We start from the raw sequence: 17,357 nt of genomic DNA on the forward strand, positions 1-17,357 counted from the left end.
GTATATACTATAATATGGGAGCATGTGTGTATTTGTCCGTACATAAATACGCAAATAAAATAATATTGCCCCCACCAAATGAATCCTTCATAATACCCTTGAACTTGGGTACTACAAAGCTGTGATATCTAAACAATATGTTTCCAATACTTACTTTTCATATTCCTGATGGTGAAAAATTCTGATTGGAGCTGATGGCTGTATCAGTAATATGAACATTGCATCAAAATAAAATCTTCAGCTGATATTCTCTTGGCTGTCAAGATGCACTAGGAGCGTCATTTAAAAGTCCTGATGGAAAAAACCCTTCAGAGTAAAAGTCTGCTGGAGATAGAGTTTTGCCTCATGGGTACATGTAGGGAAGTTAAAAAGATGAGATTCATACCACCTTTGGGGATGAGATATAGATGAATCTATTATTTCTGTGTTGTCAAAAATTGTATTTAAAATAATGGTCCTTAGATGTGGTGCTGGTGGCACTCTCTAGCTTCATTCACAAGGGAAATACCATGATAACAAATGGAATAATAAAATATCCGGGTCTTAGATAGGAGTTCTTTAGAATAAGATTTTCATCTTGCATTTATAAAATTATTTGACTTAAGTCAAAAAAATAAAAAAATACAAAAGAAGAAGAAAATAAAGCAAAGAAATTTACTGCCAGAGACTAAATCAGTGTAATTGTGACGTCAAAAATAGCATGATATATCTCTGTACAAAGATATATTTTTATCTTCAAAAGTAATTAAAGGAGAACAATTCTGATATTAAGATGAAATATCAATCTTGTGAACATAGGAGATGTTTATATGCAGTAATCACGATGTGTGTATTGACTTACATGAATGAGGACAGCGACTGTGCGTATTTCTTGGCAGGAGGCAGTAATTCCTGTGACTAGTGAAACAGCCTATGGTTCAATCTAATTGAGTGTCTTTCTCTTAGATATACTGCATAAATACTGGAAGTTCTACCACTTTTCTGGGTTTCCCATTACGTTACTTTATTAATTGCAAGCAATTACAAAGAATCCTGCTTAGCTGCAACATGGACTTAATGAAAATGTTTGGCTGTGTTACTCAAATCTCCTTGGATTCTTGAAATATTCTAAAAAGCTTTCTTTTTTATTTTCAAAGTTGGAATTGAATTTCATTTTGTGTTAAACTTTATCTTCTACTTTGCTGTCAATTAGGTGTGCATTGTACAGAAGAGAGACACCAAGAAAATGTATGCCATGAAATACATGAATAAACAGAAGTGTATTGAGAGAGATGAAGTTCGAAACGTTTTTCGGGAGCTACAGATAATGCAAGGGCTGGAGCATCCCTTCCTAGTCAACCTGTGGTAAGAAACCCTTCAAAATTCTGTCAAGGATCTCTTGCTTTCTCCTTATTGCTGAATTGCTTCAGGCTGGAAAACTGGAAAATATTAAAAAAAAAAATTGGTGACTTTTTTTTTTAATGTATTTTTGTTTTGAGAAGATTTTTATTTTTCATGAAAGTTTAAAAAATACTCTTTTATATTTAAACACATTCACCTTTTCATTTCTGGTGTAGCTTCTCTCCAGATTGTTACAGCAGTGTGTGGACATGCATTGTTCTGTCCATCTTCATTGTTTCTTTTTGACAGTACTTGGATTAGACAATTTGCAAGGTTGCAAAATATCAAAACTAAGCATTCAATAAAAAATATTTTGAGTTGATTCAAAAACAAATTCAAGATTCAAATACTCTTAAAAAAATGGGTGATATGGATCAACAGAAATGAATCCTTTTGTCACCTGGAATTTCTCTTATTTTCTCTGTGATAGCCAATGAATTCTTCATTCAGAGACAAGAAAATGTTATGAGAAAATGTTGGTCAAGTAATGACTAGCTTCAGCTACACTACCAACTTAAAATATTTGATGGTTTTTATGTGCTGATATTCATAATGAGATACAGACTTTTCCTTCCTTATCTAAAAATGACCTATATAATAATGATATTAAAGAAGGATATATAAATCATCATCATATGATTTTTCTTTTTAGTTAGTGAATAGCTTGATTTTCTGGAGATTGTCAAAGCACAAACAGACCTTCTGTTTTGAGTGCTTTTTTTCTGTCTTACTGGAGGTCAATGCCTACCCTACACTATTTTGCTTCTCTTTTACTGCACTTTTCTCCTGCATATGAGGGAAATTTCCTGTTGTCATCCTAACACCTTTCATGAACTAAAAGCTAAATTATTTTCTGGCTTGAGTGAGCACAGCTTTAGTGTAATTGTACCCACTTAAAACAGCGGAGGATTTGATCCCAAAATTCATTGGGAAAGGTCTAATCATATACATATGCCTCAAGTGCTCTTCTCTTGACAAGGATGATAATACTTGAGCTAACCTAATGACCTGTTAGAGGCTTAAAGGAAAAATGCACACATTACAATTGTAATACAGATCTTTTGTTGTATATTCTCCAAGGTTCCAGCAACGTTTCCTCCAGGGATTTCATCACCAAAGATGTGATATCTCTGATCTTAAGAACATGTGGAATTTTCTGCCATGCATTTGTATAACCTCTTTTGAACCCATGCAAACTTTTTTTCTTTAACAAGAAGGGACAAATATTTCCTCTGTGTAACTAGACATTGTGCAGAAACAAGCATAGGTTAATATGACTGACAAGATACTTCAGTAAACATAACAATGCTGAAGAAATAAATATCAAACTTTTACTGTGAAACAAAAAGTATACTTGATGCCAATTAATTATAATCAGCTAAGAAATATACTTTCTTGTCTTCCTTTGTAAGCCAAATATTAACTTGGAATAGGCAATACCTTAAAAAGTGATGGGTGTGCTGATGATTTTTTGCAAATAATTAATTTATTCTCATGTGTCTAAGATACTGTCAGAAGATCTCAAGACTCAAATGTTATACTACATGTATGTATAAGAAAAATAGAAAATGAAAGACAACTGTAATACACTAGAATTAGAAAAATGTTTCAGGTGAAAAGGGCACTATTCAGGATTCACGAGTGTGTGTGGAACAATATTCCACATTTGATGTCTCTAGCACTGCTTATAGCTGACTGGTCTATCTAGGATGCTAATCTGGGAGGATGATACGAATTTTCTTTGAAGGAGTCAGGCCAGACCATCAGATCATTTCACCACTGACAGAACATCTGTCAGAGATAGGGCCTGAAATTTATCACCTGCGTGACAGCATGTGGCACAGCTCAGCAGCCAAAGTTCATGTCTTCGTCTCCAATGTTCTTTATCAAGCTTATGGTATGAGAGAAGGTAATATGCAATAACTTGAAGGCTTATATCCAGATTTAAAGGCATTGACCACATTCAAGAGTAGTCATGTCAAGGCATGCAATTCACTTGTACAATCATACAGACACTGTTCCTGTAGCATTCACAGTTCTGAATAACCTGAAACATCTATGTAGACATCCTTTGATTTTTCTTACAGCTAAGACATGGTTTCACAAAGGTACTTCTAAGCTAGAAGGGGAAACAGCATCTGGGAACATTCCCAGGCACTGCCTGGTGCAGCTGGATCAGCCCTGGGATTGTCTGGCTTGTGTGAGCCAGCTGCACTCAAACAGCTCCCAGGATAGCTCCAGAGTCACAGTGTCCCAGGGATCACCCCGGTGTGGCCAGTGGAGGACTTCCTAGCAGAGGTACAAACAGTTCCCTGTCAGCTAGTCTCAGTGCTTAGAAATACTCTTCAGTGTGTTTAGTCTGCTGGTATAATCAGAGAATAGCTAAGCTGTAGGGTATCCTACCCTAGTGACTTCTCTACATTCTTCCTAAAAAATGGGCAACTACACGATCAAACACTGGATATTTGCAATATTACGGAGACTAAGGGGCTAAGACATGCACAGTTAGAGCTGTAGAAAATTAATCAAAACCAATTTCTTTGGCAATACTTAGCATTTTCAGCCTAGAGTGTTTACATCAAACACTGAATATTCAAATTTCCAGTGATTCCAAGTCCTGACTCATAAGAAAGCTACCAAACTATGTTTCACTAGGATATCACACCAAAGGAATGTCTTGAATCCAAGCCTCCCCCAAATAACTTGTTCTTTATACCAGGCCCATAAGATGTTTCTATATTTAGCCTTTCACAATTATAAATGTGTTTAAAATAGCTTCTGATATATTTCTGGAATGTCTAAGCTTGCAGACACAGTTGCATATTCCCAATCTTCAAATGCTCGATATTTGCCCAAATTTCAAGATATTCTTCATCTTGTCTTCATATTATGGCTTTCATTGTTGAACTACAACTGAGGCAAAATGCAAAAATCACAAGTGTCCTGTGAATACCGGTCACACCTATTTTATCCACACTAAGCCACATGAAGCTTCTAAACATATTAAAAATACTGTATTTATTTAGTCATTGAAACTACATTTTATTTTTTTATTTATTAGAATGAAAAATGGAACACTGCATGTGCAAATGGAATTTTCCTTAAATATATTTTTCATTCCCAGCGAAATCTCTTAGAATAACAGCATTTTCATTGATTGTTTGTGAATTAGCAGCTTGTTTAATGTATTTTCACTTGCAGTCTAGATGCAATAATAATTTGCATCAAATATAGTTACATTATAGATATAATATATATTAGATGATTATCTGGTATCTGTAAGATTTCCTCTTAGGAGTCAATTCCTGGTGTACTAATGGAAGAAAGCAGTTGAAGCTTCATTTCTTCTATAATAATTGCAGTTACATTTGCAGTTTCTTTCTAAGTCAGATTTCTTTCCCTGATGATTTTATTGGTTGCATTGTAAGTGTACAAGGGGGACTGTAAGAGGAGCTACTAACAAACTGTAATACGAATGTAAAAAGATACAGTTATGTCATGGTGTATATGCATGAACAGACCTACATCTTGTGTGAGTGCTGGATTCCATTTGGTCATGTCATTTTTGACTAATTTGTCTTTCTAGACTCTATCACACTCACTAAGGGTCAGTGTTTTCATATCAGTTTTCAGGAATCCTATTTAAAATGCAATTCAGGTGAATAAAACTGAGAAATCCCATCAGCCTACTAAACATAAGTGGCATCTCCATTCTTTCAGAGAGTATCTAACTTTGATTTCAGTCAGATATTCAGAAGTAGCTATTCTGAGAAGATAAATACCAATCTGCCACCAAAGGCTCCACTGCAAGCTCTATTTAAGTAGGCAGGCAATGACACTGTTCACCTAATTAAGAAACGACTAACACTCCAATTGAAAGCCAGAAATTCAGTTGGCGGATTCCCATCATGATAAGTAGTGTTGCACAGCTTTTCCAAACTGGTGGCATATGGTTGTTTTACATTAGATTTTCATTGGATGAAAACCAAAATCAGGATTAGGAACTGTAGTAAAGTTCACACAAAATACTATGTGGGTTTCTGTTTAAACAGCCTTGTAGTCTATGAAAAATGGAATTTAACTATGCAGGCTGAGGAGAAAATATCATAGAATCATACAATGGCCTGGGTTGAAAAGGACCTCAAAGATCATCGAGTTTCAACCCCCCTGCTGAGTGCAGGGTCGCCAACCACTAGACCAGGCTGCCCAGAGCCACATCCAGCCTGGCCTTGAATGCCTCCAGGGACGGGGCAACCTGTTCCAGTGTGTCACCACCCTCTGAGTGAAAAACTTCCGCCTAATATCTAACCTAAATCTCACTGTCTCTGTTTAAAACCATTCCCCCTTGTCTTATCGCAATCCACCCGCGTGAACAATCGTTCCCCCTCCTGTATATACGCTCCCTTCAAGTATTGGAAGGCCACAATGAGGTCTCCCTGGAGCCTTCTGTTCTCCAAGCTAAACAAACGCAGTTCCCTCAACCTTTCTTCATAGGAGAGGTGCTCCAGCCCTCTGATCATCTTGGTGGCCCTCCTCTGGACCTGTTCCAAGAGCTCCACATCTTTCTTGTGCTGGGGCCCCCAGGCCTGGATGCAGTACTCCACATGGGGCCTCACAAGAGCCGAGTAGAGGGGGACCACCACCTCCCTCTCCCTGCTGACCACTCCTCTTTTAATGCAGCCCAGAACATAGTTGGCCTTCTGGGCTGCCAGTGCACACTGCTGGCTCATGTCCAGCGTCTCGTCCACCAGGACCCCCAAGTCCTTCTCTACAGGGCTGCTCTCAAGGAGTTCTTCCCCCAGTCTGTATAAACACCTGGGATTGCCCCAGCCCAAGTGCAGCATCTTGCATTTGACCTTGTTGAACCTCATTAGGTTCTTGTGGGCCCACTTGTCCAGCCTGTCCAGGTCCCTCTGGATGGCTTCCCTTCCCTCCAATGTATCGTCTGCACTGCTCAGCTTGGTGTCATCTGCAAACTTGCTGAGGGCACACTCGATTCCATTGTCTATGTCATTAATAAAGATGTTGAAGAGCACCAGTCCTGATATAGCCCATGCTTCCTGCTTTCCAGATGAGCTGTCTACTCATCAGCGACACAAAAAGTGTTGGTAATGACAACAGCTTTTTGGATATAAATCTATCTTATTCACTGATTGCAATCTCAGTGAAAAGAAATTACCTGGCTGGATCACACTATATAACATTATCCCTTCTCCTGGACTCAGCCCTCTGTAAATCGTCACTTAAATGAAGCAACACTTAAGCCTGGATCTGGTCTACTATTCTTTTGTCTGGAAACGATGATTAAAAAAAAAACAAAAACAAACAAAAAAAAAAACCATGGAATTTATTATCACAGTGCTTGCATTTTTTAAAATCATAATCTTCTGTATGAATCGTCAGGGTTTTTTTTTTTTTTGGCTCTTGGATGACTTATAATAAAATCTTATTTCTTCTGATTCAAAGTATCAAATCCCAAATCCATTCTGAGAAATGTATTTGGAAGAAAATTCCTCTGTTGACAACTTTTCTAGAGTTTGCAGACCTGCCCCTAACAAGGATTAGTGATTTTCTAATGGTAATATCCAGCCTTGTAGATAAACATACTAAAATTAATGTAGCATTAAATCTCTCAACAGTTCCTTGACCCAAAGGGAATGCTAACCAAGCACATATCTTTTTCTGAGGAACTACATCATCAAAGAGAAAAACTGACAACCAGGAAACAAATATGAAAACAAGAAAGCCCTTTAGTTTTATATTATAAATGTACAAAGAGGTAATTAGATATGGAATTGGTTAAATCCTTCTGTGGGGAAAGAAAAGAGGCAAGAAGATAAACCTTCTGCAGTGGGCAACTCTGTTAGCATCCATCTGTAATCCCAACATATAAAAGAATACAGAACAGCTAATATAAAACATGGGTAGCATCTTGAGATTTCAAAAGTTCTATATTAAAAAGCTTTTTGAGGCTCATGCATCTTCTCTGAGCTTTCTTAAATTTAACTTCACCATCTGAACTTAAAGATCATATTATTTGAAGTATGAACTGTCTTTTATAACATCTGACATGGAAAAGAATCATTCTTCGGTAAATGCCCATTATAGCTTGGAGGATAACTGTATTTCAGGAAGGGCTAGGGAGTGATTTATAACCTTCATTTTAGAAATGCAGTTGAATAAATGCCTAAAGTTATGTGAGACTTGTAGTTAGCTTTATCACTGTTAGAAGCATTGCTGGTAATAGAGATTTCCTCTTAAAATGGAAAGCAGACCTGTTTTTTATCAGACCCTTTGTGTTTCATGGGTGTTTGAAGCATAGATGAACGAGCTGTAGGAATGTCAGCTCCTCACACAGTCCCACCTGGGGACTACAACAAGCTTCTCCAGGATCCAGCGTTTTATCCTGTGTTTATCTTCCTCAAATATCTGAACATCCCTGGAGCAAGATAAGTAACATTCTGAAGGAATTCATAATATAAATATGTTTTTAACACCGTGCATTAAGAGTGAGCCAAGATCCAAACCATTCCTTTTCTGTCTATGTGGTTAGATTTGTCATTACTTTCAAATGTGAGTAGATACACTGGTTGCTCTGAAAATAATACAACTTACCACAAAAGACAGAAAATTTTGGCAAAATAAAATGGGTACTAATACGTTTTTTTTTTTTTTTCTGATGATGTGGGTCAGAAAAAATATATGTTGTGGACCATTCCTCAAAACTTTTGGAGCATTGAAAATGATGTCACTTTGAATAGCATTTCTTAAAGAACTTAAATCCTTTTTAAACTGTCATAACATTTTCAAAGGCAGCAGAGGGAGACAAATGAAGATATACTTTTGTCAGCTTACAGATCATTTTCCTATTGTAGCCAGAACAAAATGTTTAATTACCTATGAGGAAGCGTTAGCTAAATTCTCAGAGTGGCCCTGTATTTTGATGTATTTTTATTTCTACTCAGCAGTCTTGGGAAAGTGCGTACATTTTGTAAGACAGAGTTACAGGAGTACATTGCTCCTACCAGCTAAACTAGATTTCAAGTACTGTGAATACTGGAAAAAGTAAAGAACATGTACCATAGCAGAAATGTTCATGGATATCTGAATTCACTTAATACCCCAATCAATCTTCAGAAAAAAAAAAAAAAAAAGTGAAAGAAAGCAACAAAAGAAAAAAAAAGAGGGAAAAGATTGATGGAAAGAAGAAATGATCTGTTCAGTCTCGAGTGCTGGATGGATTTTTTAATGTACAGACATATACAAACATAACTGAAAATTATCTCTTCCTTGTGAAAATTCCCTCTCTAGAATAGGTTGGGAAAAATGGCACACCACGAAAGAGCTCTGCTCCTCAGAATAGCATCAAAACTGTACTCAAACCTACAAGATCAGGGAAGTAAGAACATCTGGCCAAATACTTGGCTCGTGGGTGGGGCTGAATTTAACCAATCACGGTGCCTCAGGTACCTAACAGAGACCTGAAGTACCAGCTGGAGGTGGCTCAGTTCAGTCCTTGTTGAGTTTGCACAGTGTATGCAGTATTGTTGTCTTCTGATGTAGTACATCTAATCTGGAGAGAAAATATTTTATTAGGCATTGGCAATTTATTTTCTGAACTCTGATGTGGCCAGCTTTCTGAACTTCAACTGTTTCCTTACTAAGGGCTGCAAGTAAAAAGACATGACGTAACAAAAAAAAAGTTGGAAGAGAGTGGGGATTTGTGGTGGTTCTTTTTTAGAGCATAACTCTTTGTTGGGTGTGCTGGGTTAGCCTGACAGCCTCTGAGAGGTCCTGCTGAAACTGAAAGTCAGGCCATGATGATGACGTCTGTCTTCCTAAACTACGTGGTGCATCTTCAGAAGGTCATTAAGGAACAGATCCTGATGAATGTTCGGCCTTCCAGTAATGAAGTTGCCTGATGCTCTTAGCTTTCTTTTGACTATTCACAGCTTTTCTGAGGAAAAAAAAAAAAAAAAATGGGAATTTGAGCTTACTTCTATTTTAGCTGTGGACTGGGGCATGAGCCTTCCCAGAGATGCCTCAGGTGCAGCCAGACTGCTGCCAGTAGGCAGCCTGGTTGCCATCAGCCTGTTATTGAAGCTGACTGTTTAATGGTGCAGGTACAAGGTTTTCAAGTGCTGTTTGGTCACTGTGCTGGAGAGCAGTCACTGAAGTGTTTATTGTTGTAACGTGTTTTTCTTACTTCTATTGCAAATTTAGCTGAGGTCCTGAATCACAGGACATGTAATTCTGGGTCATTCTAGATACCTAATGGCCTCTAAGATTCCTTTCTAGGCAAGATAGCAAAAATCAAAGGAGAAAGATATAATTCAACTATGTCTTTCACTGAGTTTATATGCGTGAACACCTCTCACTGGGAACATCCAATTGTGAGTACTTTCCTCCAACAGCTAGATCACAATGCAACACTGAATGAATGTAAATCTAAAATAGGCAAAGATTTAGGAGTCTTAGATATAAGTCAGGGAAAAAAATTATTTGCTCTTGAGAGCTTTAGAAAATGTAACACTTGAAGAAAAAATGCAGTAAAAGGCAATGAGACAGCAGGAAGGCTAGGTTAACTGAAAGAAGAGGATACAGAAAAGATTTGTTTTGAGTTGAAAATATTCAGGATATTATTCTTGGTTGCGAAAAGTATATTGGACTCAGCACTGCCAATTGGTAACATTTGAATTCTTGTGCTGAGAGCATTAGCTGTAATGTCTTTGCTGAGTGATGAATGTATGACTCAAACATTCTTTATTTCTATGCTGATTTTAATACTCTGAGATACTAACTGCCACTACTGGAATGCTGTCTTGAGTCTGCCTATGTTGAATTTTGTTCTGGTAACTAATTGTTTCCTGTGAGAAACTGCTGCCACCTTGAAATATGTATCTTTGGAACTGTTATAATTCTTTCCTCCTAAAAGAGTGCAGGAGTTGACCTTTGACAGAGTTTAAGTTTTTATCTTTTTGTCCATTAAAAGTGCTGAATTAGATATTTCATCTCATATGCATCACTACATCCTGGACCATTCTCAGGAGCCTGTCTTCTGCATCAGTCTTGCTGTGACAAAGACTTTACTTACTGACCCATAATACACTTTCCTCATGTAAAGCTTTCACTGCAAGAGGAATTTGTTAAAAACGCTGATACACTTCAAGCTGCTGGGAAAATAAACTCTTTCAAGGATGTTCCATTTTTGTCAGGTTCCTCTTAGGAATTTTGCATTATTGCTTCATTTAGTGTTTGTGGGGGAACAGCTACTATCTAAAGCAGACCCCCATAAACTTGGGGTTAACCTTGGCTGTATCCTGTGTCTGTGGTGTTCATAGTCATAATAACCAAGACTCATCTGGACGCTTTCCTGTGTGACTTACTGCTTTAGCAGGGGGTTGGACTTGATCTCCAGAGGTCCCTTGCAACACCTACAGTTCTGTGATTCTGTCTGAAGCAGAGCTCCTGTGCCGCTGGGTGGATATTCTCAGGAGACCCTGCTGCAGAGCAGGACTGCAATGCTATCAGCCTATTGAGATGGGAAAGAAAGTCTTGGAGACATTGCTTCAGACTCCTCACCTGCCAATTTGGGAAAGCAGTGCTTTGTTTTAATATTCCCTGCTTAGGGGATCCTTTGCCTTGGTTCGTCAAAATTTTTCCAAGTACATTTTAAAAATTGGCTCCAGATTTTTACAACATGAATGCATTTAGTTCAATTTTATTGAATGAAAATGATATTTATTGTGCTCCTAGAGCACAGAGAGGAGCTGCTACCAAAACTTCAGAAAGTGATTAGTGGTATTCTGTTTCTAAATGAATGACATCTTTGCAATGTAAAGGTCTCGTTAGAGAAACTAACTCTTATGTTTCATCAGGAGGATTTAGGGTTTCTTTTCTCTTGATGCTGTAATTTTTTACTTTTTCACCAAGGAAATGTCATGGGCTCTGAAGAAGATAGCTATTTATATTCTTCTGCAAAACTGCTGTGGATAGGGTTAGAATGTCTTCTCCTTGTCACATTCTCTCTAACTACCTAAGCTGGAATTCATTTAGGACACATACAACTTCTTGTAAAAATAAGGGTACTGGGACTGAAATCCTGATGCCGAACAGATAAGCAAAATTCAACTAAGGGACGTAACTCTTTTTGACTGTAATATACACTGCCTTCTCAATAGATGCACTGGGAGAAGGTTGAGAGAAGGTAAGAAAGAAAACAGATAAGCTACTGAGCCTAGTGAGGGATGTAAACATAGAATGAAAGGATTTTTCTCCTTCAATCTGTACAAAAGCTGAAACTTAATCACAGAATGTAGCCAGTATGGGTACATAAATCATATTCTTCAAGGTCTGAACTTTCTTTACCAACATTTGAAAATAAATCTGAAATTTGTAGATTTGGTGGCAAATAATTGTAGTGAGAATTAATGTCAACAAAAAACTATTAAAAACACTTAGTATTAGAAAATAATACATAAGTCATGAAAATCAATAGTTTCCATAATGATGTCATCAAAACCCCATAAATGTTTTGACAAACTGAACACTAACCAGATACTTTGTTATTTTAATTTGGTGTTGTTTTTTCTGACAAGGTCAATTTTCCCAACATATGTAGGTATTATTAAGAGTTTCTTCTGAATATATGAAGAATACTTTCTGGTAATATTCAATAGAACAAATATGTTTCCTAGTTCTTAGACAAGCTCAGTACCAGCTACACCATACTAGAAAACCTCTCAGGTGTTGAGTGGGTTGCCTGTGTTTTTATGCATCCCTGTATCTTGTGTCGACATACAAATTTATCATTAATGGATTTCAAGTAGAGAATATACATTTTCCATTATACCAGCAAGCAATGGAGTGAGCTGGGTTTTGTATCTCAGGTGTTTCTAAAGATGATAGAACACTTATAGACGTCCGTACACACTGTTCTTTCTGTGGAAGCCGAAAACTCTTAGAAACATAGAATATTCAGAGTTGGAAAGGACCATTAATGATCACTGAGTACAATTCAACAACAATATTTTGGTCATTTCTAAAAATATAGTTATGTATCTTGAACTAAACAGTTCAAATACTACTCTGAGCAAAATCTCCTTCATTGGTAGATAATCAAAATTAAAATATTCTGTCATAGAAAATAATTTGAAAATTACAAATTATTAATTTTTTTTTTTAAATGGAACAGTGTATTCTAAGGTAAATACCTTTAAAGGGAATTTTAGGAATTAAGATTTGTAAGATACTAGAAAAATATGGAAATATCACTTAAAAGTTATTAACATCCAAGAGGGGTAAAAGATGTCATGCTAGTCTCAGCTGTTGTCCTTAATACTATTTTTATCACATACCAAATAATCTCGTCCGTAGTTCTGATAGTATAGTTCTATGAGAATGGTAAGCCTTGCTTCTTCGCTGTAAGTATAATCAACTCTGTATGAACATTAAGTAGTACAGTTTTCACTTCTTGAAACATCTTTATGGGATAATTTGGATTTCTTTGTAAACACCTGCATACTTTTACTACACCTTGGAAACAATATCATCTTCCCATCATGTTCCTGCATTTACGCCATCATTAGTAGAGTATGGGCTTAGACTAACTACCTACATTTGTACTATCACTACTCTGAAAGCCTGGTGGCATCTGAAGTCTATCAAGGTTCTTATCAAAAAAGAATGGTGAAAACCGGATTCATATTTGGGACCACAGAATTATGGAATAATACCAGTAAAGCCTGGTGTCATTTTCTAAGACTTTTTTCAAGTGGAAAAAAAACTTATTTTAATGAAAAAGTAAGGTAGGTCATGAAGATATAAAGATACAGAAAAGATGAAAAAAAATCAGGCTTTTTAATAAAGATAGACATTGAAAATGACATTGTAAGTATCTAGTACCATATAAAGCAGCGTGTCTTTAGGAATACTAGGATATGGTGTCCTCATGCCTACGCGCTATTGAGAAATGAGCAGCTCTTCTTCCGTATTCCCAAATAAAAAACTGACATGCTGCACCACAGCGACATGAGACAGCTGAACAGTACATCATGATTCACTCAAAAAGAGGGGAAAATACTGCATTTATAACTCTTTGACCCAACTCAATCCTGAGAAAGAAATTGAACTTTTCTGTCAGCATTACTCTGCCATCAATTTAAGTGAGCTTGTATTTCATTTTCGTTTAAGCACCTAAACAACTCCATGCTGCATCTGTTTCTGCTCCTGATCAAACACGTCAGACCTTATTCTGCTTGGCTGTGTACAGGAGTCGCTTGTGACATGCAGAGAAATGTCTGCAGTCTCCTGGATTTCTTCTCACAGTCCTGTGGTAGTCTGTCTGGGAGTCTCTTTTGTTGCATGGATGCTGATGATATCCAGTGAACTCTTTCTAACTGTTAATTTACTGAAATGCAGCTGAAAAACCTGAGTGTTCTGTTATTTTTTTTTTTAATTTTTGTTTTTATGAAAATAATTCAAGAACATCTCAGAACATTTTCAGTTGTGTTTTGATTTGCCTGCTTTGGGATGCCCTGCCGACAAACAGCGAGTTGCCTGTAGTTTCATCTTTTGCTGTTTGGTACACTTAGTGTCCAATATGCTGTAACTGGACAACTACTGGCTATGGATATATAATCCAGTTTAGACAAAATAATATCTTTAATGAGTATTATCACAACCTTTGACATATACAGCCTGCTTCTATAACATCTTACATTCATTATTCTGTAACTGCTCATTGGAACAGTTTCATTTCACACTTCAGCAATGAATTTGTTTGCTTTTATCTCCCTCACTCCGGAGATGACTGCAAGCTTAGCATGTCGTAGAGGTTCTTCTGCTCTTGCAAGGTGTCTACTCTTTCCTAATGACAAAGATAAATGGGGCCCTTCAAATTGGTCTCTGCTTAAGCAGGGCATCCTGGCTGCATAACACCTTTTGAAAACTGGCAGGCACAATCTGTTTTTCAGCACAAGAAACTTAGGGTGCTCTCAGAGGCTTCAGAGTAATGGAGCTGTCAATTGCAGTCAGATTGGAAGTAACAGATTGAACAAAGAAAGGAATTCCGTCCAGGGTTTCCCAGCCAGGCTAATGGGCACTGAGATCCTGTTATAGCCATTGTCAGACCCTCCAGTCTTGAGTCAATAGAAGTTGATCCCCTCCTGGCTCATTTATCTTCCTTACTCTTCTTGCTTCATCAGTCAGGTATAAATTGATTCAATTTAACCTTGGGAAGATGCTCTGGTTTTGTTTACTCATTCATACCTCTCAGAAGTGGAGAATGTATGATTGTATTGATTTTAAATTATAGTGTCCAGAAAGTGTCTCTTTCACTAGGATATGTTGTTTTATGTTATGGTCATCAGCGGTAAAGACAAAACACTATAACCATCAATAGATGGTAAGATTAGCCAGGGCAAAAAAACAGCAACAAACAAAACAACAAAAAAACCCTGACCAACCTAACAAAAACAACATCAACAAAAAATTCTTTTTATTCCCTTTCTTCCTTACTTGGAGAACTTCACCAAATAAAACTAAAGAAGTGCATGTTGTGGTATTCTCTACTCTCTTCTATGTTCTCCATGAACACTGAATTTTAACCTGGAGCTGCAGCAGGAACATGAAAGCATCACGTGTGCTGTCAAACCTACAGACCCTACTTCTAAGGATCAGTCTAGAAAAGATGTAAGATGTGGTGGTTTCTACCTCTTCAAACACTAAGTTTGTAGGGGAAAAAGCAGACCTGCAAGTGAAATACACAGATAACATTGTCATCTTCCTTCTTTCACTCATCTGCAAAGTGTTTAACAAGGAGAGAACCTTCTTTCTCAATTATTTCTTTAGCATCTTCTTATCATCACCTTGATGTTTCCTTCCTCTTCCAGTGCCCATACTATGATAGCTCCTCTTAAGGCAAGCTGTTAGGCTGTTGCTTATAACCCAGGTTGTTTTATGCTTTTATGGAGCAACTGCCCATCTTCAGAAAATAAATGAAAGGCCAGTTCAAGTTGGCCTTTTCTCCTTTAATTCTACCCTCCTTCCAAATCATGTGAGGGGGAGGGGAAGATGGAGTCTCTTTTATCCATCTTGTTCTTATGCCATCTTGAATGTTGTATATGCATGAAGCTTTTTTTTTTTTTTTTTTTTGGGGGGGGGGGCAGAAGTGTTTTACTATGCATTTGAAATGTATGTTGTGGGTGCTGCCATGTTCTAAATAACTGCCCAATACTTCTGCTGTACAAAATATACACGGGGCATTAATTAATTAGCTCCCTTGTTTCTTTACCTTTAATTTAATGTGGGTTTCTGTGACAACACAGAAAGGCAAATAAATTAAACACTAGTAGTTAGAACTGACAATTCATATTCTGGTCACTAGCCTTAAAAATGCGGTTTACGTAAAAAAAAATTAGATTGTCTGCATGTTTGGTTATGATATACTGCTGCCTCTTCATTTACAGCTGTATGGGAATTGCTGAGTCACGGCCTGAACCACTGATTGATTGAGCACCTGGAGGAAAGGTCCAGTCAGCTCTGGGAGCACAGGTGAAGGCAATTTGCCTGTGTGACCAGCAGGGGTGGAGCCTGGTTCCACCCCTCTTAGGCCTCATTTAAGGGCTGACTGCGACTGATGATGGATCTCTTTTTAGAGATCCCTCCTTGGTGGAAGCTTTTCCTTGTGAACCTGGAATCTTCTGATATGGGTGAGCGATCTACTTCCCTTCCTTTGTAGCACCTTGCTCTTGTGCCAGTCCTTCCACCTCTTTTGTAATGCCTTTTCAACCATGTTGGTCCTTCTAATCGCTACAACAGCACACTTCTGTAAAAATGTAAACTATTATGGGATGTTTATCTGCAAATCCAGATGTTTGTTGCTTATGGAGTAAATCCTAACAGATACACCCTCTTTTATTACTGTTATTGCTGTGGGCTGTCATGCTGTAGGCCAACTATATTTTTCCAAAATTGTATACAAGAGCTGGTTGAAAATGAGTTTAATAGACAATTTAGCGGGAAATATCATACTGATAAAAACCTATTTATTTTTTTTTCCCTAAATATCTTTCTTCTACTGGAAGAGTTTAGATTGACTGGATGCATCTTGATTCTCCAATACTGAGCCTAATTCTGCTGTAAATTGTGGTCTGATGCATTTGATCACTCTTTCAGCCAGAAAGCAAAGAGTTCAGGTACATGCAACAGTCTAGTCAGCATATGTACTTTAGTGTGTACTCTTACTGTGTTTAGAAAAAATATCTTTAACCATATGATTTTTATTACTCTTATTAGTCACTAGTATTTCACTGTAGCATAGGTATTTAAGATTGTTATAGACTTCCCCATGTAGAACTGTTAGTAGGGAGATCTAAGGTCAGTGTAAATTTTCATAAATGCTATCAGAGGACAAATTTTGGGCACTTAGAAGCTTGACTGCTCTCTGCACACTTACCATCAAATGGATCTGATTTAGATCTCCAAAATATGGCAGCCTTTTCCAAAATGCTCAGCTGACCTTGTATAAACAATGTCTTTCCCTTTAAATTGCTATTTCTGTTTTGTGTGATGGAAAACACTGATGTATTTTGTTAAAACACTGTTACCGAACTCCAGCGACACTTCTAGTACTATTCTTGCACGTAGAGAACCTAAACCCAGTCCTGGCCAAATACCACACACAGCATCAATATGATATGCAGCAAAATGGCGTTTATTGGTAAAAGCTACAGAGCTACATGGCATTTCTTATCTTTTTACTAGCCTGTTCCAGAAGCTCACATGGGGCTCCTGGCCAATCATATTGAATCTCCTGCTTCTGACCTGTCACTTCCGAAAGGCCATACTTGGAGTTGTTGTGCCCTTTATTATGAAAACAAAGAAGCACCACCCCCTGTGTCTACGACATAGGTTCAAGTATGTAGGTGAACCAATAACAAGCATATGGGGAAGGGCCTTCCCGTGTTACAGACCGA

General features: G+C 37.4%; 1 protein-coding gene across 1 annotated transcript in view; it reads left to right on the forward strand.

The window, feature by feature from the left end:
• STK32B (serine/threonine kinase 32B) overlaps positions 1 to 17,357 on the forward strand; it is a 128,304-nt gene that overhangs the window by 7,911 nt on the left and 103,036 nt on the right. Inside the window, exon 3 of the mRNA XM_021395514.1 lies at positions 1,193 to 1,344. Coding sequence (XP_021251189.1) covers positions 1,193 to 1,344 — 152 coding nt within the window. The remainder of the gene's footprint in view (positions 1 to 1,192; positions 1,345 to 17,357) is intronic.

Source organism: Numida meleagris, chromosome 4 (assembly GCF_002078875.1).
Source record: "Numida meleagris isolate 19003 breed g44 Domestic line chromosome 4, NumMel1.0, whole genome shotgun sequence".
NCBI lineage: Eukaryota > Metazoa > Chordata > Aves > Galliformes > Numididae > Numida > Numida meleagris.